This window comes from Thamnophis elegans, chromosome 8, assembly GCF_009769535.1.
Source record: "Thamnophis elegans isolate rThaEle1 chromosome 8, rThaEle1.pri, whole genome shotgun sequence".
NCBI lineage: Eukaryota > Metazoa > Chordata > Lepidosauria > Squamata > Colubridae > Thamnophis > Thamnophis elegans.
In genome coordinates this window covers 34,299,327-34,322,372 of record NC_045548.1, presented here as the reverse complement: position 1 = coordinate 34,322,372, position 23,046 = coordinate 34,299,327, and the positions used below count along the sequence as shown (strand labels likewise).

At 36.1% G+C, this 23,046-nt stretch overlaps 2 protein-coding genes across 6 annotated transcripts in view; one reads left to right on the top strand and one right to left on the bottom strand.

Annotated features, from left to right (window-relative positions):
• The window catches only part of TRAPPC8 (trafficking protein particle complex 8), a 78,487-nt gene extending 61,064 nt beyond the window's left edge, over positions 1–17,423 (top strand). For 4 of the 5 annotated variants that reach the window (XM_032223134.1, XM_032223135.1, XM_032223132.1 and 1 more), the window contains 13 exons: positions 1,179–1,305; positions 2,191–2,348; positions 2,748–3,187; positions 3,710–3,857; positions 5,414–5,510; positions 6,971–7,039; positions 7,134–7,174; positions 7,830–7,997; positions 9,547–9,648; positions 12,727–12,774; positions 14,287–14,432; positions 15,885–15,974; positions 16,449–17,423. In XM_032223134.1, coding sequence (XP_032079025.1) covers positions 1,179–1,305; positions 2,191–2,348; positions 2,748–3,187; positions 3,710–3,857; positions 5,414–5,510; positions 6,971–7,039; positions 7,134–7,174; positions 7,830–7,997; positions 9,547–9,648; positions 12,727–12,774; positions 14,287–14,432; positions 15,885–15,974; positions 16,449–16,683 — 1,869 coding nt within the window. In that variant the 3' untranslated portion in view covers positions 16,684–17,423. The remainder of the gene's footprint in view (positions 1–1,178; positions 1,306–2,190; positions 2,349–2,747; positions 3,188–3,709; positions 3,858–5,413; positions 5,511–6,970; positions 7,040–7,133; positions 7,175–7,829; positions 7,998–9,546; positions 9,649–12,726; positions 12,775–14,286; positions 14,433–15,884; positions 15,975–16,448) is intronic. The other variant, XM_032223133.1, reaches the window with a different exon arrangement.
• Positions 17,424–17,884: 461 nt separating this feature from the next.
• CATSPERD (cation channel sperm associated auxiliary subunit delta) lies at positions 17,885–20,194 on the bottom strand. The gene has a single exon (XM_032222931.1). The coding sequence runs from the start codon at positions 20,192–20,194 to the stop codon at positions 17,885–17,887; it is 2,310 nt and encodes a 769-aa protein (XP_032078822.1).
• Positions 20,195–23,046: the final 2,852 nt, after the last annotated feature.

Genomic DNA, 23,046 nt, shown 5'->3' with positions numbered 1-23,046 from the left:
ATGGCCGTCCATGTTAAACATATAACTTTGTAGCTGAGCGGAAATAAAAACTACATAACAAAAAACTACATAAAAACTACAAAACTACAAACATCATAACTAAACAGTAAGTAACAAATATAATATACAAAATAAAACAAAACAGCACAATCAACATAACCACAATATGGGCTAACCACGTCATGAGCCCCAGGCTTAATAACAGAAGCAGGCCTTTAAAGTCTTAGGGAAAGCCAATAGAATTGAGGCAAGGTTAATTTTTGGGGGCATGATGTTCCAGGAAGGGATACCATGACATAAAAGATTCTTTTCTTGACACCTGCCGGGTGACATTCATAAATGGATTGGACCTTGAGCATGCTTATCTGTTCTGTCCCAGTCCATGCACACATAGCACGGGAGTTTAAGCATGTTTATTTCACACAACCAATCTCAGTCAACCAATTCCAAGTTCCAACTCTGCATGTGCAGTCCTTAGAGTTAGTTTCAAGCACCCTTTTCAGAAAATGCCAACTGGGCATAATGAAAGCAATGAGAGCAAGACAAGCCAGATATCAATATAGGACCTCTATGGCATTATTCAGGCAACCTGGGATGGAGACATAAAACTCTGTCAGCATACTGACAGAGTTGAAGGACTTCACTATGCAGATTCATCTAAAAGTTAAACAGGAGAGGAGAATGTACTGAGCCCTGTGGTACCCCATATAAAACAGAATGTCAGCTGAACCTCTCTTTTCCACAACATTGACTGGAACTGACTGGAGAAAAGTACAGTACCATCTTGGAGCAGGTCCTGTTGGCTGCTGAGAAATCAAGAAGAGCGTGCAGACAGATGCACCACCCAAATTCCATTCCTACCACAAATCATCTAAAATCGCTATCAGTGCCATCTCAATGCCTCCAGTTAATCTTTTCTCTGAAGCTACTGCACTGCACAACCACCTTCTACATAAGCTTTTCCAAAAAGGGAAGGATGGAAAATGGCCAAAAAAGTTTCAGAATTGTTGGATCCAGGGAACATATAGAAAATTTTAAGATTATAGCTTCTTATAATGAATAATATAAATTCAATGTCTTAAAATGTGTGGCATAGGTAGTTGCTTTTATATAGTAAGTGGTTTATAAATGTAAAATAACTACAGTAGCAACAACAAAAATTTAACATATCTCCACAGGCAAGACTAAAGCTCTTTCCCCATCAAACAGGGGAGCTACACATTCTGGGAGTCGTTTACAATCTTGGCACTATGCAGGGTACTACGGTGCTAGATGGATTAGATTCTTCTATTGGATTACTGAGAGGTAAGCCTGTGTGGCATTTTCCATTCACTGAAGTTTCATGTAAGATTCCTACCATATTGTTAGATTCTTATATCAATTCAAGTTGTTGTGGTTGAAATAATTACTATCCCCAATAAGAAAGAAAAGCTCTTGGCTCCCAGTAATAGGAGCATATCATTTAATACAAAGACCTGATTTCTGCAATTCAGAATGTTTTCCCAATGATTATACATCGCCATATTTCAATACATCATATATTGGAAGGGTTACTTTATATTTGCGCAATCTTGAATTTAACCAAATACAATAATATTTCAAAAGGTTGATATTTTGATTAATTAGCAGTCCACTAAATGAGCAGTAAAACTTCATACTGTAAAATCTTGGTTTATATTACTTTATTCATTTGAAACATGGTACCCTGTTTTTGAGCCATCAAAACTCACGAACCCTCAAATTAATAAAAGCCTCAAGTTTTTTAGATTGGAACAACAAGAAAGAAAACAACAATATTCTTAAATTCTCAATAATTTCTTAATATACAGAATCTGACCTGATCAAATATAATACTTAACACATCTGAAGTGTTTTTAAAAAATATTTTATCACTGGTAGTTGCAATAGAAGAGGCAGAGCCAACTATTTGAGTAGATCTCTTAGCTGCTGCAGCCTCATGCAAAGTATTAGATGATAATTGTTGAAGAAGAAAGAATGGCACTAGCTTTTCAATAGAGTTGATTTTTCCTTCTGCTCCTTTCTTGCAACCTTAGTTTTTTCCAGTATCTGAGATACATCATAACAGTTTTTATACCTGCTTTAAATATTATATTAAAATTGACATATAAATTGTGGCTTAAGCTACAATGAAGTTTGAATTACAGACTCATTTGATACACTTTGTTTTAGAGAAATATAATTCCACTGAAATGTCTGTGCGAGGGCGGCAAGATTTGGAAATCCAGGGCCCTCGCTTAAACAGCACCAAAGAAGAGAAAACATCTATTAAATATGGGCTAGATCGACGTTTAGATCCCATTATTACAGAAGAGATGCCTTTGCTTGAGGTATAGTTCAACAGCTGGCAACATCTGAGTTACTATTAGATGTAAAAATTTTCTGAATATATGAACCATCTTCCTAGTTTTGATTTTTGTTTTCCAGTATACTTCAGCTTCAAAATTTTATATTATACATAAAATCAGGATAATTCTGAAACCTGTTACAATAAAATAATATGTAAGTACAGTACAAAATAACACCATGTAAAACTTCCTCAATATATTGTGGAGGTTTGAATGACAACAAACCTTTTTAAAACAAAGAGCAATGTATGTACTGTGGGTTTTTCTCTCCTATTTCTCGTTTTATGACGCTGTTAAAGTTGAAGCAGTCAGATAGAGCTAGCATTTAAAATTTCACAACTTTAGCAAAACATATTGATTTCTTTCTTTTTTTAAATGCAGGTATTTTTTATAAATTTCCCAACACTGCTGCTTTGTGGAGAAATACGAAAGACATATGTAGAATTCATGAATGTAAGCAAGTGTCCCCTAACTGGAGTGAAAGTTGTCTCTAAACAGCCTGAGTTCTTTACTTTTGGTAGTAAAGATGCTGTTTTATCTCCACTAAGTCCAACAGCTTCTGAACATTGCAGCGCTTATAAGACTGTTGTTACACATTCTACCTCAGTATGTTCACTGATATCCTCAGCTGTTGCTTCAGAATTTGGGGTTGGAACAGGTAGTCAACCTGAAATAATAGATGTCCCACTTCCCGATTCAGTTCTCCTCCCTGGAGTATCAGTACAGCTACCCATGTGGCTCCGTGGACCAGATGAAGAAGGAGTTCATGAAATAAATTTCTTGTTTTATTATGAAAGTATTAGAAAGCACTCAAAAATGTGGTAAGTCTTTTAAAACTATATTGTTTTATCTAAGAACTAAAGTTTTCAAGAAGATAATTAAACAAAAGGAAAATGATGTTTAATAAGCTATTAACCTCTGCCATGTAGCTATGGGTGAACATTTCTCCACAAATAACGCTATATGGAAAACTCTTGTAGTAAAGAACATTGTCAGTACTTCTTGATAAATGTTAAATAGCTCAAGTCTTCAAAAATATATTCCTCAAATTCTAAATGTAACTGCTTGTAAATAAAATGGGGACAATTTGTTTTAAGAACACACATTACTATGTCTGTGGAGATTCTCAGTCATCCAGGTCATGGTTGTCCCAAAGATGCTTTTTTCAAGAGGCAAATGAGCTTTCTGTTTTTTTCTTTGAAGACATTTCGCTTCTTATCAAAGAAGCTTCTTCAGCTCTGACTAGATGGTGGGGGAATGGCAGCATCAATTTATATGATAGCTGCTGAATTGTATTTGAAGAAAATTTAACACATGACCTGTGAGATATTTCCTTTTTCCAGTCACAGAGTATTGAGACACACTGCAGTTATTTGCACCAGCCGATCTTTGACTCTGCGATCTACTGTGTATCGGAGCAATGCTCTTGAGGATGAAAAAGGTGAAGGTGACAATATGCTAGTGTTTGTGGATGTGGAAAATATCAATACTGTAAGTCTTCTCGGAAATGGGAAGTAACATTGATTGCATTTTAAACAACCTTTCTGTTCTCTTATGAAATATTTGTTTAATTCCTTAACATATGTAGAAAAAGTCAATACTTTAAATTATTTTCCTTCTTCTGGACTTCATAGAAATTTGGCAATAAAAATCTGCTATAAAGACAAATCTAGAATGTTTCTTCCAATGTAATTTTCCAACCAACCCCTTCCATATAGGAATAGCTGTACATGTTGCTATTATGTGTTTTGTTTTTACTTGCTTATTGTGTGCTTCGGGATTCAGATAATTAACTTTTGAAAAGTATCTAAAGTAAATATAGTTTAAAGTATCTCTATAGTATTCAGCTTTTATTCATATGGAAATCCTTATTTAACAACTTTTAAACTTCTTTTTTTCTCTGGGATGAAGTCTAGCTAAGTTTTACACATTGTTCTTTTTCATCTCTATCTAATTTGATTTGCTGTAGAAGGAAGTGAGAAACCAAACCTAAAGAACTTGTATTTTTGATTCTCTAAGCATACATTTTCTATAAAGCGAGTATATTCTTGCAGTGTAAAATTAAATGTTAAATATTCTGGTCCAGATCTCTGTTTTTCATTACCATAAGAGCTGAGGAAAGAGTGGATAAGATCAGAGCCTATTTCTAATCTTCCCACAGATAATTCTGGTTAAAATACAGTGAGCTGGATAGATATAAATCATATTGGAAAAGGGGCTAGCACAAGGGCATCATAGGATTGTGCTGATGTGGAGGTCATAGGGGAATGAACATGAAGTACAAGAGTCCCATTCCAAGAAGCTAATCTGAGTAAACATCTTAGACTCCTTCCTAATTCACACAAAGATGAAGTAAGAGATGGGGGAGCATATTCAGACTTGTAAGATTCTGTTACTATAGCTGTTTTAATAAAATTGGGTTATATGACATTGGTTTCTTAGCCTAATCTACTTTATAGGGCTGATGTCTGTTTTTGACAGAATGATGAAAACAGTGTTGATAGCAAGATCCACTATATGTGCATAGGGATCACAATACACAATCCAAATACTTGTGGCTTGCATCACAATGGTATAACACCAGTTTTATCATTCTGACCATCTCGGGTTTTGTAATTCTGACCCTCTTGTGACCCCAACAGATGTTAGCAGCAAATGATTTTTCTATTTCCTATTCCTCTTAATAACATTTCAAAACCCAAGTGAATTATGAAATTCTGAAGGAATTTTAGATTTCGACAAAAAGATTTAACTCCTCCCTCTTTTTTGTATGAACATGTAATGAGATACTGGCTAATGCTGCTAAGTGCTGGCCGTAGCTCCTGAGCAAGTACGTTCATTGAATGAGGAATATTGTTTATATAAATTATTGTATATGGATGATTTATAAATTGTGCTGCTCTAATTTCCCCCCACCCCACCCAAAAGGGTTAGGCATAAAATAAACGACAGAATACTTCTTTTTTATATAATTTTCAGTTTTGAGATATTTTACCTTTGAGACAGATGAATTATTTGCATATCTTATTTTGATATCTCCCTTTTAGAGTGAAGCTGGTGTAAAAGAATTTCATATAGTCCAAGTGTCTAGTAACAGCAGAAACTGGAAGTTACAGAAATCCATAAATTTCTCTGAAGATAAAGGTTTGTTAAATTTATAATAAGATAAAACTTCTAATTCTTTTTAATTCTTTTTGGCCATGGGATCAACGATGTTACAAATCCAGGCAAGACACACTGACTAACACCCATAAGTAATTTATTACAAAAGTGATTTATACAAAAATAACTCTATTTCTTGGTAGTAGTGGTGTGACTTTTTTTTAGATTTTCTAATTCTGTACTCACCTTTTTATGGTTTTGTTTTTATATAGAAGATCTTGCCAATGCTGTTTCTATGTTTTATTTTTCTCACCAGTTCATCTTTTGTATTCATATGCTGACCTATATTCTATTCTGTCTTCATCTTTTAAAGTTTCATTCCTTAATTTGTTTCTCTTATCCTGTAGTTTTATACTTTGTTTTACATTTTTATATCAATATGATCCCATGTTCTAGCATTTAGGCCTTTCTGTGTTTTTACTTGATAATACTACCTTCTATTTTCTTATAACTCTATCTATCTTTTGTCCTAAAAGTATTCTATTTTAAACTGATGCCTAACAATCAATGTCCCTTGTGAGTTGCTGATCTTCACTTGTGTTCTGTTATCCTAATCTACAAGTGTGGTTTACCTGAGAAATGGGTATACTTAATAAATTTTAATGCTGCTCATCTCACTATCAAGCAACTCTGGGTGGCTTTGTTATTGACTGTGGACTGCTTGTGTTTGCTCCATGGCTTGATATTGTGCAAAAGGCCATGATCTTCTATTACTTTTTTTTTCTTCTTATATTGTCCTCTGTTCTGGAAGCATGCCACAGCTAACAAACCCTCACTGCCATATTTTTCCCTTTCCTCTTCTGATTCAGCAATCACCTCCCTTTGGAAGAGCCAAATTTCTTTTTAAAATAACCAGTCTTTTTCCTCCAGCCTTTAAAAAGGCAAATGCATGGGAGCTTTTTAAAAAATATAAACACATGAGAAGAAATTGTGTGAATGTTCTTGCTGCTGCAATTGTTCTCTCTAAAATAGGGTTATTAGATCTATTTTCTTATCTTCTTTTGGCTGCTGCTCTTTAATTATTTGGAAAGGCACTCTTTGGAATTTGGGAATTCCATGCAACACATATAACTTTATAATTTTATTATAGTGTGGAGTACTGTAAATCTGTTTGAAAATTGGTAGAGAAAAAAATAGTTTTTGGCCTCTGCACATCTGGTTTTGCCCTCCCCAGCCCCAGGAGCACTCTGCAGACCTCCCAAATGCTCTACATAAAAAACAGGCCCGTTTTGGGCTTCCCAAACCCCCCACACATCCCGTTTTTGCCCTCCCCAGCAAACGTTTTGGTGAATATTTGAATTTGGTTTTCAAATAAATGGTGAAACCTGTAGGAATGTGTTTTCTTAATTTTCTTTGAAACCTGTGTTTTGGGGAAACAGATGGTTCACATTAAATTATTTTGACATGATAAGCAATTTATATTTTATAATTATTTTTACCAGATATTAAACTGGCTAATAGAGAAAAAGGAAAATTATGCTTAAAAGCAGTCAGATGCAGACAATCAGTAGGTAAATAATCACATTTTATTTTTCATTATTTCATTTCAATTAATTGTTTTCTCATTTGGGAGACTGACTCTTTCCTTCCTCCTTTATTCCATAGAAAATTATACTTTTGCAGATGTTGTTTTTGGAAATGAACAGGTATGTTTATCATATTTTGGTTTCAAAGGTGTTGTTTAGTTTCATAAAATTGTGAACTTACCTGACAGAAATATCCTCACATCTAGGAGCAAAATACAGCAATGCCAAATTGCTAGCATCTGTGCAATGTTTAATAAAAGCACAAAAAGAAAACAGCAGATCTATCAGATCTAGAAATAACAGAATACTTGATGAGTCTGCACTTAAAAAAAATGCAGTAGTATTTTCTTTTCTAGCTGTACAAAATATAAAAAGAAATATACAGACCTGTATGTATGTGTTTAGAATATATGTATATTCTATGTAAATATGTTGTTTAATATGTATTTTGTATATAATGTAATAAAAAATAATGTATAAGTCTAGATTTTTCTCAGAAATAGTTTCCTGCTTTCTCTGAGAATAATTGCTTTTTATATTTATAACAAAAACATTCAGTCCTAAAACTGGTTTAAAACTGGTTGTTTGGGTTGCAGACAAAATAGGTTTGGAAAAGAATTAATTTTGTACTAATGTTCAAATTATACTTTTTTTAAATTGATGAAAATTGTTGAGGTACTAATTAATCAACATATAAATGCATATCACAATATGTATTTAGAATTACAGTTTTGTGGAAGTTTTCAAAATAAAATCATGTTATTCTTTTTAATAGATAATTAGTTCAACCAGTCCGTGTGCTGACTTCTTTTTCCGAAGTTTATATTCTAACTTAAAAAGAATACAGACCCAACACAGCAGTTTGCAAGGCTCTTCTGACTATGCTGTCAGACAGATACAGAAATGTAGTGAAGTGGATCTGAATATTATTGTACTCTGGAAGGTATGTATAATGAAACTAAAATAGGCAACTAATCTACTACAATTAAAAAAAATTAAGTATCTATTGCCATAATGGCGAACCTATGGCATGTGTGGCACGTGGAGCCCTCTCTGCAGGCACACGAGCCATCGCCCAGCTCATCTCCAAGGTGCATACGCGCGTGCCTCAACCAGCCAGCTGATTTTTGGATCTCTGCCGCACATGCAAGAGATGTGCATGCATACACGGAGGCGGGATTGCACACACATGCATGGTGGACGGCTCGCATTCCCGCAGAGAGGGCTCCATGTGCCACCTGTGGCATGCATGCCATAGGTTCACCATCATGGCAACACCCTATCTTCTTGATTAGTTCCAGATAATTGTAATGTTTTACGGTAAAATAATTTTCCATTTAAATATTCCAACTCAAGTCCATAAAACTGAATGTTGAAGCATGTAGATCAGAGGTGGGTTGCTCCCAGTTCGGCCCGGTTCGAACGAACCGGTAGTGGCAGCGGTGGCAGGAGGCTCCACCCACCCATCTGGATGCACGCGAGCATGAGAGAACCGGTAGTGCCGGGATTTGCACCCCTCTCTGACAAATCCATGTGTATGCAGCCTTTTTAGAATGGATTGAATAGTATCTATACTGATTTGCTAATTTTGCCTCTTTGTAGTCTAAATCCATTTGCATTTATGATTTCATATCCAGTTTGTTGCTCTCTATTCAGGACAACTAGGGTTGCACTGAAATCTAGTTCTCATGATCAGATTTTAGCTTTACAAGGCAAGGTATTTATTTTTTTAATATATACCCCACCTTCTCATTCAAACTTTAATATGCAAACATATCCACAGTCAGAAAAGTTGAGGGAAACATGAAAAATACTACTAAAATTGATTAACAATGAAAAATCTTGTGAAAGAGATGCACCTTTACAGATTTTCTAAATGTTGAGAAATGGTGGCTTAAACTCAAATTCTAATGGACTGTATTTTATTACCTGAGAATAGGACTGCAGGAAACCTCCAATGTGATAGATATGTCAGCACGACCATTTTTAGCAGTGCCTCCTTTTCCTCCTGTCTGGAACTTAATATCCAGGTAGGATTCATAAAAGGAGTGGCATATTCTTGGATAATCAGGTCCTAAATTACTTATGACTGTAAAGGCTTTTTTAATAATAGATGAGGTATGGAAAGCATATGTAGACACAAAGTCTTTGGATTTTTTTTTTTACTATTATATCTTTTTTATCTGAATATGTTTCTTTGTAAAATAACATTGAACACATTTTACGAACATTTGTTACTGTTTATATACATTTATAAGATGACTCCAGAAGCAGATTTTTTAAAATTTGCATGAAGGTAATATAATCGTAAAAATAATAGTAAAACTCAATAAAATCCTGAAGCAAATAATATGTTTTGTAGTTGGATTCTATTTGTTTATTATTTTTGTAAATACTTATTGTACATAATATCTGTGGGGAAAACACATTTATACCCAATGTATTGCAGAATCTAACATGTTATGGTCTATTTCAACTTTATCCTCCGACAGGCATATGTTGTAGAAGATAACAAGCAACTCATTTTGGAAGGCCAGCATCATGTCTGCCTTAATGCAGTTGGAAAAGATGCATTTTCTTTACCTCAAAAGCAGGTATCATGGAAAATTTCACTTCTGATTTTGTCTAACTCAATACATTAAATTAAGTAAAATATTTCGAATATTGTAAAACAACACTTGAGTGTAAAAGAAAGAAAAAGAGTTCCAAATAATTATTATTCTATTCTGTCTTGTTTTGCAAATCACTGGTATATTAGATTTCTAAAATCTAATATCTGCTAAAATCAGATTTTTTTTCAGGTACTGCATATTGTATGATTTTCAGACTATATTAAGGATTACAAAAATATAAATAATGTTTAAGAACTTAATGCAAAGTTAAAAATAGTAACTTCTTTGACAAGACCACTGCAAAACAGGCACAAATGAAAATTGAAGCACTAGGTGGAAATGAATTTCACCTCTGAGAAAAGTCAGTTTGTTAGAACAGCTTTACCAAGGCACTATCTTCTTATGTGTTGGAAATGTATTCCCCAGGATTCTTGACTTTTAGTCTCAATACCTTGAGGAGAAGTCTGCAGGGTCCAGCATTTACATCAACATGACAAAAGCATTGTCATACCATTATGATGCTAGCTTCTCCCCATGACCTTTTGAGTCAAGCTTTCATAGATATTTCCTTACCAGATACCTTGGTGCCTTCAATACTGACTGAACTTCTAATGTGTTGTTTTCACTGAAAAAGTTGGGATATATTGCGAAATGTATGTCCCTTGAAAATAGCCCATATTGAAGTGCATAGCACAGTCAAACATCATGCTAGGAAACATTTTGAATTATGTCATAAACTGACCTTCCCAGCCTGGCCGACATGCTGACTGCCTCTGCAGCTGTTCCCCACTTCCTTTTGCAGCAACCTTTCCAACATGGCCAAATTTCTGTCTGCCCTCTGCAGCTATTTCCCACTTCCTTTTGTAGCATGTCAATGTTATGACCCAGGTGGTTCAAGGCAAGGCAGGCCTCTAGAGTGTCTTTTATTTCTCTCAACAAATATCCCAGCAAACAGCTGTCCAATGACCTGTAAGGCTTCAACCCCACGCTACCCTGAAGGCAGCCTCCTCGTGCCCCCAAACAACAGTTCTTATAATACAAATAAAGCAGTAATGGTATCCTATTATCTTCACTACCAGTTCGGTAGCAGGAGTGCGCACACCTGGGTCCTTGATGACCCAGGTGTGCATGCGCAGAAGGTCCTTGATGACATCTGGATGTGTGGGCGGAGTCTTGCGCCACCGCCACTATCAGTTCACCCAAACCGGTGCGAATCGGCAGCATACCATCTCTGAAATAAAGCCTACAGAGTAGGAGCACACTCACAGGGCAAGATCCAGGGTTCCAAGTCCAGTCCACAAGGCAGAGTCCAGGCACAAAACAATGGCAATCTTTAGGGCAAAGAGAAGGTCCAAGGCAAGAAGCAGTTCCAAAGGCAAGTAAAACAAAAGCCAAAAGCAGTGCACAAGAGAAGGGCTAGGTCCAAGACAAAAGGCAAAGAGCAATCTTCCAAGTGAGGCAAGACAAACAGCAACAGGCACGAATCATAGCTGGGGGGATGTAAGCCAAAGGAAACATTTGTTCCTAGGAAAGACAAACGCCCCACAGCATCTTCTTAAGTTACTCTACTCTCCAGGTGTTCCTTGTGAAGAAGAGTGGGATGACCTCCTCCTGAGTACTCTTGTAGCCCTTCTCTGGGCTTGCCTACGTTCCGCATTCTTTGCCCTTGGATCAAGCTGTTCCTCATCAGAGATCGGCTGCCTATCAGCACCACTGCCTGTCAGCAGTCAATCCTCCCCTGTGTCTGTGCAGGCAGGCAGCCCTCCATCTGGTTGACCACATCCCGCAATGGCTAAGGGACCCGGGACAGTATTGTGCTCAGCCCCTGGCCTCTCCAAACATGTCAGGGGAGATGTGCCATCCCTGTTGGATGGTCACAGTTCCAATTCCTCCTCCTCCAAACCAGGCTGCAGTGGGGCCATGATAGTCAAGTACCAAACCAATGAATACTGGGGCAACATTTTTGCATCAAAATATGTTAAGTACCAAATTTGACAAGTTTTGAATCAGTGCAGTATCAAAGTAACATTGTATGGCCTTACATAATAAAACTGATAGACCTTTCTCAGACAACTTAGCAAAATTATGCCTAGGTTAGTAACTTACAGCAGTGTGTTCATATAGAAATTAATAGAAGAGAGGCTTCTTATAATTATCTGTACTGGATAGGCATGGATGATGATTTAAATTTCTTGCATGGACTTTCAGTTAGTTCTGATACTGTTTACAGAAGTTATATAGCGTCTCACATATAGATATGATCTCGACATGGCTGCTCATCTCAATATCATATCTCTGGGAAGATAATATTTTTTTAAAATGACAGTATCATAACAAAAGCCAATATCACAATAAATTCAAATTGGCAACCAAGGTAGAAAACATTACCACAGCCATCAGCACAACTATAGCTTTGACATATGCCCCAACCCCAAGCCAGATGAAAGAACCAAGTCTTGAAAGACTGACAAGGTTGGATTGATTGATGTGAATGTTTATATTTCAAAAATGTATGTTTATATTTTAAAATATATTGGAATTAAAATAAGATATAAAATCAGGCATACATTTATCATTACTCATTCTGACTTAAATCACTTCTGTTCATCTACAAGAGCTGTGCTCTCCAGCTGGTTTCAGAATTAATTCAGATAATGTTATATAAAGTTTACTTAAGACAACCAATACATTGATATCTCTATAATTGGACTGAGGTTTGTTCCTCCTTTTGTGAAAGAGGCTGATTGGTAGGCCTAATCTTAATGCTATATGATCTTTTATGAGTAAAGAGGATTGCAGGTATAAGGGCCCATTGTTGTGAATTGATTTCAACAATTCTGGAGGGACACAGGAAGGAATATGCTTAGGAAATATTGAGGCTTATTTCTTTGGTTTGGAAAGCCATATATTGCTTTCTTCACTTACAGATGTTGAATTCTTAGTCAAGTTTAAGAAAATGCATTTTATTTTGCAAATGTTCCACTACGATCTTCATTGCTGTATAACAATATAGTCTGTACTTTGATGCTTCTTACTGTAATCTATTTTTATGTTTCATAGGGCTTTAAAAAAATACTTGGGAATTCTGATTGGGAGGACCTGGAGCAGGTACTGAAATTCTAGGGAAATACATTTGTATAGTACTAAACATGGTTTATTTTTCTGATTAGTTACTTGCAACATAAGAAAAAAAATGACGCTTTTTATAGTCATGGGGCAAGGGCATGAGCAAAGTGTAATATTTTTCATCACAAGATGACGGTTTGTTCTGTATTTGTGAATAGCTTGCATTTGAATAATTACATTGTTAATGAATTTGGCTTCTCAATTCATTACCCTCTACTTCAAAAAGCATCCATGTTATTTTTAAAACGTTTAGTCTCCACATGGAAATATTTTCACGTGAAATGGACAAAAAGTGAATGTATGAAGTATTTGCACTTGCACTATAACGTGGCCCGACAAAAGCGTGCACGACAAAAGCATGCCGACAAAACCGCGTCGCTAAAACCGCGACATCATCAACGCGCCGACAATGGCGTGCCGACAGAAGCGCAATTTAAGTTAAGGTAAGGGTTAGGTTTAGGGTTAGGTTTAGGGTTAGCGTTAGGGTTAGGGTTAGGGTTGGATTTAGGTTTACAGCGCACTTCTGTCGGCGCGCTGTTGGCGCGATTCAGCGCTCATTCATCGGTGCGTTTTAGAACTCGCGGTTTTGTCATCGCGGTTTAGTTGGGCGCGCTTTTGTTGGTCGCCCTTTTGTCGGTGAACTGCACTATAATACTAACATTGAGCAAAGGCTAATTTAAGAACAGTACAGGTAGTCCTTGACTTAACTGTTTGTTTTAGTTACAATGCCACTGAAAGGGGGATATATAAATGGTTTTCACACTTACAACTGTGACAGCATCCCTATGGGTCACCTGATCAAAACTCAGATGCTTGACAACTGACTCATATTTATGACGGTTACAGTGTCTCAAGATTATGTGATCACCTTTTGTGACCTTCTGACGATCAAAGTCAATAGACAAGCCAGATTCACGTAACAACCATGTTACTAACTTAACAATTGCAGTGATTCGGTTAACAATTGTGGCAAGGAATGTCGTAAAGTGGAGCAAAACTCACTTAACTGCTGTCTTGCTTAGCACAGAAATTTTGGACTCAATTGTTGTAACTCAAGGACTATATGTATATGAAAAATTATCTCAAATTACGCCTTGGTATAATAAGTATAGAAGAATTGGGGGGGGGGGATGTTTCAAATTACTGTCTGTGTTTTTTCACATTAGAAACAGGCTACTTTGATCATTCAGAAAGTATTTCAATCTTAAAAGAGTAAAACGGAACTCTTGTGCTTGAAACATTTTCAAAATAATTTGAATTTTAAGTGTTTTGTACCTTATAAAGGCAATCATTTAATTATGTGAATTCTCTGGAATTATGTCATCAGATATCTTGCACTTTTTTTTGGTATTTTTTATCTGCTGCACTTGATTCATAAGTACAACCCACTGACTGACTTTTTCTTTCATTTATATGGTATAAGCTATTTGTCATATACAGAATTCCAAGTGTTTCTTGAACCTAAATATTTTCTGAATACTTCTGATGTTACAGGAATCCACAGAAATAGGCCTTTCAAATCTTTTTCGCCAAGAAAACACAACGGTATCATCGAGACCATCTGTGGAACAATTTTCCAATCTTATTAAAACTAGTCTTCATTATCCTGAAACATTTAATCACTCCTTTAATCAGAAAAGGTTTGAATATTTCTTCTTTTTACTCTAGACTGTAACCAGCATTACTATTCCATCCATTTTCCTTCCTTTTTTAGAAATATGAATATGGCACTCATTATAACCTTCCACTGCAAAGCATAAAATATTATTTATACAAGTCTAAAAGTGAAGCCTATTTTCTCCACTGAACACGAACAAATACATTTGCTTAGGGAGTAATTTGCTTGGGGACTATAGCTAAAGAAGTAAATCTCTGCTGATGAGATGGAAAGAATGAAGTTTGTTTTCTGCAGGATTCAAATTCTATTTCACATACCCCCTGGGGGTGCAAGACGATATTCCAGGGGGTGCGAAAACTTGGGTTTAGAAGTTTCAAAAATATAGTATATATGCATAATTATATGTATATAATTATTTACTTTTTTAAGGGGTTAGAGAATATATCGGAAGCTTTCTATGGGTGCGGGTATAGAAAAGGTTGGGAACTTCCGCTATAGCTCGATTACTTTCTGAAACAACACAGAACACCTAACAAGAAAGTCCACAATAAATTATTTTCTTGGGCTCTTGCATTGAAACCTTCATGATATTTTATGAAGTTATCTTGAAATCCTAATTTTTAAGAATTCATAGCTTTAGCTATTCTGTTCCCTATCTTTCCCTTAAGAAATAATTTTCATGTATGATTTTTAACAGTAATTGACACAATCTTTGTATAAATGTAAGACAGAAGTACTCTTGGGAGGCTTATAGTCAGTGGGTTGGGTCAGTGGTGGGATTCAAATAATTTAACAACCAGTTCTCTGCCCTAATGATTTCTGCCAACAACCAGTTCACTAAACTGTTCAGAAAGTTAACAACCGGTTCTTCTGAAGTGGTACAAACTGACTGAATCCCACCGCTGGGTTGGATCCAAAGTTGCATCCAGTAGAATTTTTTTCTCAATAGAAATAATTGCTTCAGATTCTTTTTTTGCCACTGTAGTGCTATGCCTTCTGAGAAACTACTCAAGAGAGGCTTTCTGGGATCGAATGGTAAATTATACTAGGTATTTAAGGAGAGTAAGCAAAAAATGCTTTCCTATCCTTTTTTTCCAATGGAAAATAATTAATAAATCTCAATTCCTTCTATCAATGTAAGAAGCCCTTCCCTTCACAAATAACGATTCCTAAATCTAACATATGTTGTTTAAAAGAGATGTGCAAGTTGATATTTGATTTATATTTGAAATTGGAATTCTAACGAGTCTTGTCAAATAAAATATATTTCCATTTATCCTGCAAGCAGAACATGCTATTCTACTTTTTTTCCAGATGGTCCATTTTTGTTTAGCAGTTGACTGCAGCTATATACTCTGTTTAAAACTAGCATATTTCAGTGTTGTTGTTTTAAAAAAAGCAAGGATGATTGTGCTCTACAATTGATTCACTGATCAGTTGATCTAGTTGCAATTGATACAAATTTTATTTCCAGCCTTTGTATAGTTCCAGTTACTCTTCTACTTTCAAATTGTTCTGAAGCTGATGTTGATGTGATAATTGATCTGCGACATAAAACAACAAGGTAATTTTTACAGCTTATACTTGGGAAGATTCTTTGAATTAGATTCCTAGAGAAGATTCTTTAGAATATTATATCCTGTCTAAGAAATTTAAATATCAGAGCTTATCAAAGCATATTTCTAATTTGTTTTTGGTTTAAAGGTTTTACAAGTTTCAGATTGGTGAAGTACCAGAAGGGGCATGTTTAGTCAGAACTAAGAATTATTGACTGATAACCTAAATAACTCTGCATGATGTCAGCATGAAGCTATTGGCCTGACCCGAGATGCTTAAAACCTTTTTTCATGTTAATAGAAGGTTAGGGTAGGTTTAAGTAATACAATTTTCCAATTTATAATTTTATACTCAGTGCCAATATTTTACATAAAATTCTCGTTAACATCCAGAAATGATATGTTGAGATCAAATAATACATTGTTTAGAACAAGGGTATAAGCAGGAAGAAATTGTGACCCCTGTACTTTCTCTTTTCCAGTCCAGAAGCTCTTGAAATCCATGGTTCGTTTACTTGGCTTGGGCAAACACAATACAAGCTTCAGCTAAAAGCTTATGAATTATCTAGCCTTCAATTAAAGGCTTGCTTTGTTCATACTGGAGTGTATAATCTTGGAACCCCACGAATATTTGCCAAGCTTTCCCATCAAGTTACTTTATTTGAAACAAGTCAACAGAATTCAGTGCCAGCCTTGATCATTATTAACAATATTTGACTTATGGGTTTGTTTTAAAAACAAAACAAAGTGCTGTTATTTCTTTGAACTTGCAACCTTGGCATATAACCTGTTAAAAAGTTGTAGATAAATCTTCCACATAATATTACATGCCTATTTTTGTTTCATAATACCAGGCATCTTGAATTCCGTTTCTTTCTTTTTAAAAATGTTTCATTTTAAATGGAAATAACCACGTAACATTTAAGATTCTTAAGAACAAAATTGGGAAATCCTCTGACATCTTTACTGCTGAAAAAAATGTACAGCATGTGTTAATTTTTGTGGCTGTATTAGATGGCAATTTAGGAAAAAAAAGTTACTTGTTGGCTTTTTTGAGTAAGCCATAGATTGATAATTATATCATGTTGTTTCTGTGAAGTTAACTAGGATCCAATTTATTCCAGTCCAATTCTTCTTTTTCATTTTCAATTTTTAAAAAGTTGAATTTGAGACTTGCCTCATACTGTTAAGCAATTCTCATTGCAATTGCATATATAACTCCACTTATTCTACAATTTTTGACAGCAGTTTGAATATTTTCTCATTCATCTCAGTACCAAATGCACTGTTTCAAACAAAGAAATGTTTTGTCTTTAAATTCATTCACTTTATTATGTAACTAGAGCAATTCAGTTGATCTGTTTTTTTTTAAAGAAAGTTAAGCTTTTCAAGAAATGTATAATATTTATAACAGATTTGCTGTAAATAAAATAAATAAAATAACATTGTGCATCTTATTCACTACATTCCCCACTGTCGTTTTTTTAAACTCTGAAATAAAGGTATCAGGCTGGCCAAATGTTTTGTGCACAGACTAACCAATTTCAATAATCATGTCCCACCTGAAACATATGTTCTTGCAAGATTTAAGGTTTGGAGGTGAGGAAAATACAAACAAATAAGGCCATTGTCAGCCACTAAAATGAAGAGGAAATAAAATTAACATAACATATTGTCAATTTTTATCAATGGCCCTAAAAAGAGATGATTATTCATTTGAGCATTAATATAATAAATATTCTTGAAAATAATTTGATGAAATGAGAGAAACAGAATACATACATACATGCACATATACAAACATAACATTTACTAGAACATATTCTTATTTCAAACCAAATAGCAAAAGAAAAAAAATCAGTATAATTACACCCACATTTATTGTTCTACAGTAAGTTGTGAAATGAGATGGTTAAATTTATTTCATTCTTGAGTACTCCTTTAGTAATTTAAGAAAAAAATAAACCATCAGCATTGTGCCAAATATGAGAACAAGAAAACTAATTAGTGCTTTCCCAACACTGACTTTAGATTTTGGGAGGGCTCCATGAACGTACACACTGAAAACTGTGGTAAAGTCACAATAGCTATATAGTCTATCTACAACAATAGCTCTGAAGACATAAAATCCATTGTACTGTGGAAAAAGTATTCTATTTCCTTCATCCCTGTTTAAAACCTGGTACTTTGACTTAATTGATGGCAAAGAGGTGTTTCCTTTGGGGTTCTTGCAACTCTCATAAGTATATCTAGTCCATGCAATGTGTGGAGAGCCTGGAAAAATTGCTAATTGTTTGGTCCAGTTCTGGGCCTCTGACAAACAATTGGCCTCTATTTCAGTCAAGAGATAATCATAATTGTGCATTCCATTTATTTCATATAGTACAAAATCCGCAGAAACGTATTCCACAAATTCATCGTCATTCCATAATTCAAGTTTTGGAAGCCACGGCTTATCATAATATAAGAGAATAGGACATCCCCAAGTGTCATATTGATAGGTCACATTAAGATTGTCCTGTGCTAAATTTTTTCTACCAAGGAACAAAGGATCATATAGATTCTTATCAATTGAATAAACAAAATTCTGTAGTAGTCTTGGTTCAAAGAGACCTTTACTGCAACCTGTTGTTGTCCTTAAAATTCTGATGTGTTTCTTAGGTGGGCAGTCCACTGCAATAAGAGCTGTCAATGGATACATGTCAATACAGAATAGCCCTTTGTTATAGATGTCCACAGTAATAGATGACAACTTTAAGAGTGTTGAGTTCTGTTTTCCTACCATCATACTTGTTAATTGTGGTTGTTCTTCTAATTTAATTTTCAAGCTGTATTTAGGGTTTCCATTAAAGGTGTAGCCATCCTCCATAATATGTGCCTCGAATACCAGTACTCCTGGATTGGTCACCATTACAAATGGATAAGCACTAGTCCCTGGCTTTGGTACAAATGTGGCATTAAAATGAAGCTGCTGCTTTGTATCAATATAATACATCCTGTTATGGAAATCACCCGTGAGGATCTCCATTGGACAGTGTCGCGGTAATGGTTTCACAGTCATGAGCTTTTCCTGGATGTTGATGATGCATTTTTGAAAATGATAGTAATTGGATGCATTGCCGGGAATTGGATGGATGATGCTAAGTATTCCAATATTTTCAAATAACATAGTTTCACAAGAAACATTGGCTGAGGAAAGAGTTTTGTCTCCCAAATGTACCACGCTTCTAATAACCATGTCAAAGTTTCCGTAGAAAAGCTGAGTCTTAGTGAGGAGTGCAAGTTCATTATTAGTGGTAGCTACAAAGCAAATATTTTCTGGAAGAGTTCTATTAGGATAGCTGTGTGTGTAACTCACAGTAATAATATCTGTAGTCAATCCATGATTCCAGGAGCTCATAAATGTTTTGTCAGTCCATAGCAAGATAAAACCTCTCATACCAGGGGGGAGTGTGCTTTCAATTTGATAACCTGAGAATGTTGACTTAAAGGATGCTCCTGTTTCATTTTTTATGGATTCAACATCTCCATGTATGAAGTATGCAGTGTCTGTATCACTGGCATCCTGGAGGAGCATTCCAAAATTTGATGAGGAAGCAAAAACATAGATGCCGAGTAGAATGCCATCCTTCAATGGTCTACTTTTTAAAGATTCAAATATGTAGCCCCCATTTTGTGAATAAAAGATCTCACTGTTGCTAACCAAATTGCCTGGGTGATATGCCAGAATAAGTTCATTGATTTTGTCACAGGCAGGATCATTTAGAGCAAAGCAGCATGTGTAGCTTGCAAGATCAGTAACTGGATGAGTAATCCCCTTTGAATGCAGCCATCTCTTCCATGTAGCATAGAGATAGAGAAAGACGGCGCCATTCACCACTGCCACGATCGTATTCTGCCCAAAGACAGCAGCACTAACAATGGCAGGTGACCTTGTAAAACCATCGGGGATGGTTAGAGGAAGAAGGCTGCTGTCAAACATATCAAAGCTGATGAATAACCTTTCTCCAAGATAAAGAGCTGGGGAAATACCAAGAAAAAAATGATTTCCACATGGGTGATGCAATATATAAGGGTGATTGCGGCTGAAATTAAGCAGCATACCTGATGGTGATGAGACCAAATGCTGAGACTCAACTGAATAAACAGTTTGCTTGTAGCTGCATGGCCAGGAGTCAACTGCCATAATGGGGGACAGCCAAAACTTCACTAACAGGGAGAATAACATGATGTGGCTCCTTTAGTTTAACTGACATAATGTGTAAAATCATAAATACACCTTCTGTTGTTTCTCTTGAGGTTCTATTTCCAATGGTCGTTGAGGGAGATCGTTCTAGAAGGCAGTTGGCAGCTTAAGGCTCTGAGGTATCTACTGTGTCAAAGCACACCTGGGAACTATTGGTTAAAGACCATATTTATTACTAAAGAAAAACTGATGAATAACATCAGTTTAGATCTTCCTGTTCTAAATATTTTCTGTCAAGGAACATTGGCTAATAGATTCTTATCAACTGAATACATCAAATTATTTTTTACCTTCACATCTATACAATTCTGATAGATGTCTTAGGTAGAGAGTCAGTGGATGCCTGCCTGCCTATCTACCTGAATTTAGAAACCACCTATCTCCCTCACAGAATGACTTAATCAGAATATGCTTTCATTGTAGACATCCACAGTGATAGTGAAGAACATGCCTTTATATATATTGTCCAGGAATTCAGGATAAATAAGAGATTTGCAGCTTAGTTTTCAAAGATTATCTACTATTTCCATTAAAAGTGTAGCCATCCTTTAGTCGAGGGGTCCTCAAGCTTTTTTAACGGGGCCAATTCATGGCCCCTCAGACTGTTGGGGGGGCTAGACTGGCTGAGTGGGCAAAGCCAGGTGGTCATGTGACTGAGTGGGCATGTCCAATTTAACAGTTCATTGAACAATGCACACATTTGTTTTGCTCCTGGGGGTTTTATTTGCTTTTGTTTGCATGTTGTTCTTTTGGTTGCCTTTCTTTTTACTGGATCGTTTTTTCAGTTGTTTAGGAGACTGGTGGTCTACTTCAGGAAACACAGTTTTGCAGCAATTCTTCTCAGCCCAAAGGAGCTTGAGAAATTTCTGTCTCTCTCTCCCTCTGCCTTTTTCTCCCCCTCCCCACTCTTTCTTTCTTTCGTGGGTGATTTGCTTGCCTTGGCGGTATAGCAAGGTGTAATTGTAGGCAGCCAAATACACAATCCATCGAGTCATTCGCAGGGACATCATTTGTGGCGTTTGCTTGTCGCTGGCTAACAGGCCCAGCAACGGCTTGTGGTCAGTTACAATTTGGAACTGGCGGCCATAGAGGTAGTGGTGGAAACGTTTCACCCCCACAACAATTGCCAATGCCTCTTTGTCCACCTGTCCGTAGTTTCTTTCAGCGGCAGACAGGGTTCTGGAGAAGAATGCCACTGGAACTTCGGTGCCATTGGACAGTTGGTGGCACAGTACAGTGCCTACCCTGTACAGAGAAGCGTCACAAGCGAGGAGCAATGGCAACTGCTCGTTGTATTGCAAGAGGACTGCGTTGGAAGATAGTAAGTGTTTGACTGCCTTGAAAGCCACGACTTCTCTTTTGCCTCAAGTCCATGTGGCCGTTTTGTCAAGGAGGCGATGCAGAAGTTCTGCCATAGATGCCTTATGTGGCAGGAACAGCACGTAAAAATTAAAAAGTCCAAGGAAGGCTTGGAGTTCAGCTTTCGTTGTTGGAGTAACTCCATGATTGCTTGGTCTTGGCAGCAGTGAGGTGAAGGCCGGTGGCATCGATGAGGTACCCCAGGAACTCAACCTGGGGCACCACAATCTGGCACTTCTCATGCTTGACCTTCAGACCAGCTTGATTGAAGTGGTGCAGCACTGCGCGGAGCCTGGTCATAAGTTTGGAATGGCTGGTCACGGAAATGAGGATGTCATCAAAGTAGGGGACGATACCTTTGAGTCCATGGAGCAACTGCTCTATTAAACTTTGAAATAAACCTCGGGCAATACTGACCCCAAACTGCAAGCGACGGCATTTGAAAGCACCACGATGATATATATAATAACCAATATATATATATATATATATATATATATATATATATATATATATATATATATATATATATATATATATAACCAATATATACCAATATATACCAATATATACCAATATATACCAATATATACCAATATACATATATACCAATATACATATATACCAATATACATATATACAAATAGTCTAAGACAATTTTAAAAAAGAATCCACACAGAATAAAAATATTTTAAAAAATCCTATGCACAATAAATAAAATATTATTTTAAAATACATTAAAAAAATAAAAGAAAAAAACCCAGTTCACTTACCAGCAGGCACAAGTGAGCATTCCAAGTCAATCCAGAATGATATAGATGTTAATAAAAAGAACTAAGCAACTTAAAATGGTGAAATTAGTCAGGGAAATATTTTTCAAAGAAACTTTGCCACCATTTTCTCCAACCTCCAACCTCCGTGCCCCTCCCCTCCAGAAATTCCAGGAAGTAACAGTCACGGCTTCTCTAGCCAAGTATTTCCTGGAGCTCTATGGTACTTGATCATTTTTTCTTATAAAATGAGGTAAAGGGGGCGGGGGTGGGGTCCGTTTTCTTGCTTTAACGTTTTAATATCTTCAATGAAAGTACTGAGACAGAGAGAGAGGTTAGTTAGACAGAGTGTCTTTTGTCTTGCCCCGGTTAGGATTTCTTAAGCAAATCCACTGGGCTTTCAACATGAAGCCAGAAAACTGGGACTTTTTAAAAATGCCCCGGGACAAATTGTTATAAAGCGTGTCTGTTCCGCTGAAATCGGGACGTCTGGTCACCTTATTCTAAGAGCAATCTGTTGTGTTTGTAGTGAGCAATGTGATTGTTGTAATTGGAGGGGAGATGCTTTACTGACGTCCACTGAAATTTCTCTATTAATACATCCCCCTCTCGTTGCCTTGTCTAGAAAGGGACTGTTTTTCTGAGTGGACTGCCACTTTTTAGCAGGTTCTTTAACTGTTTCCCTGGCTCTTTGCTCTTTTCCTT

What these genes read in the sequence shown, in the direction of transcription:
- CATSPERD (XM_032222931.1), bottom strand. Translation starts at nt 20,194, where the DNA reads ATGTTATTCTCCCTGTTAGTGAAGTTTTGGCTGTCCCCCATTATGGCA.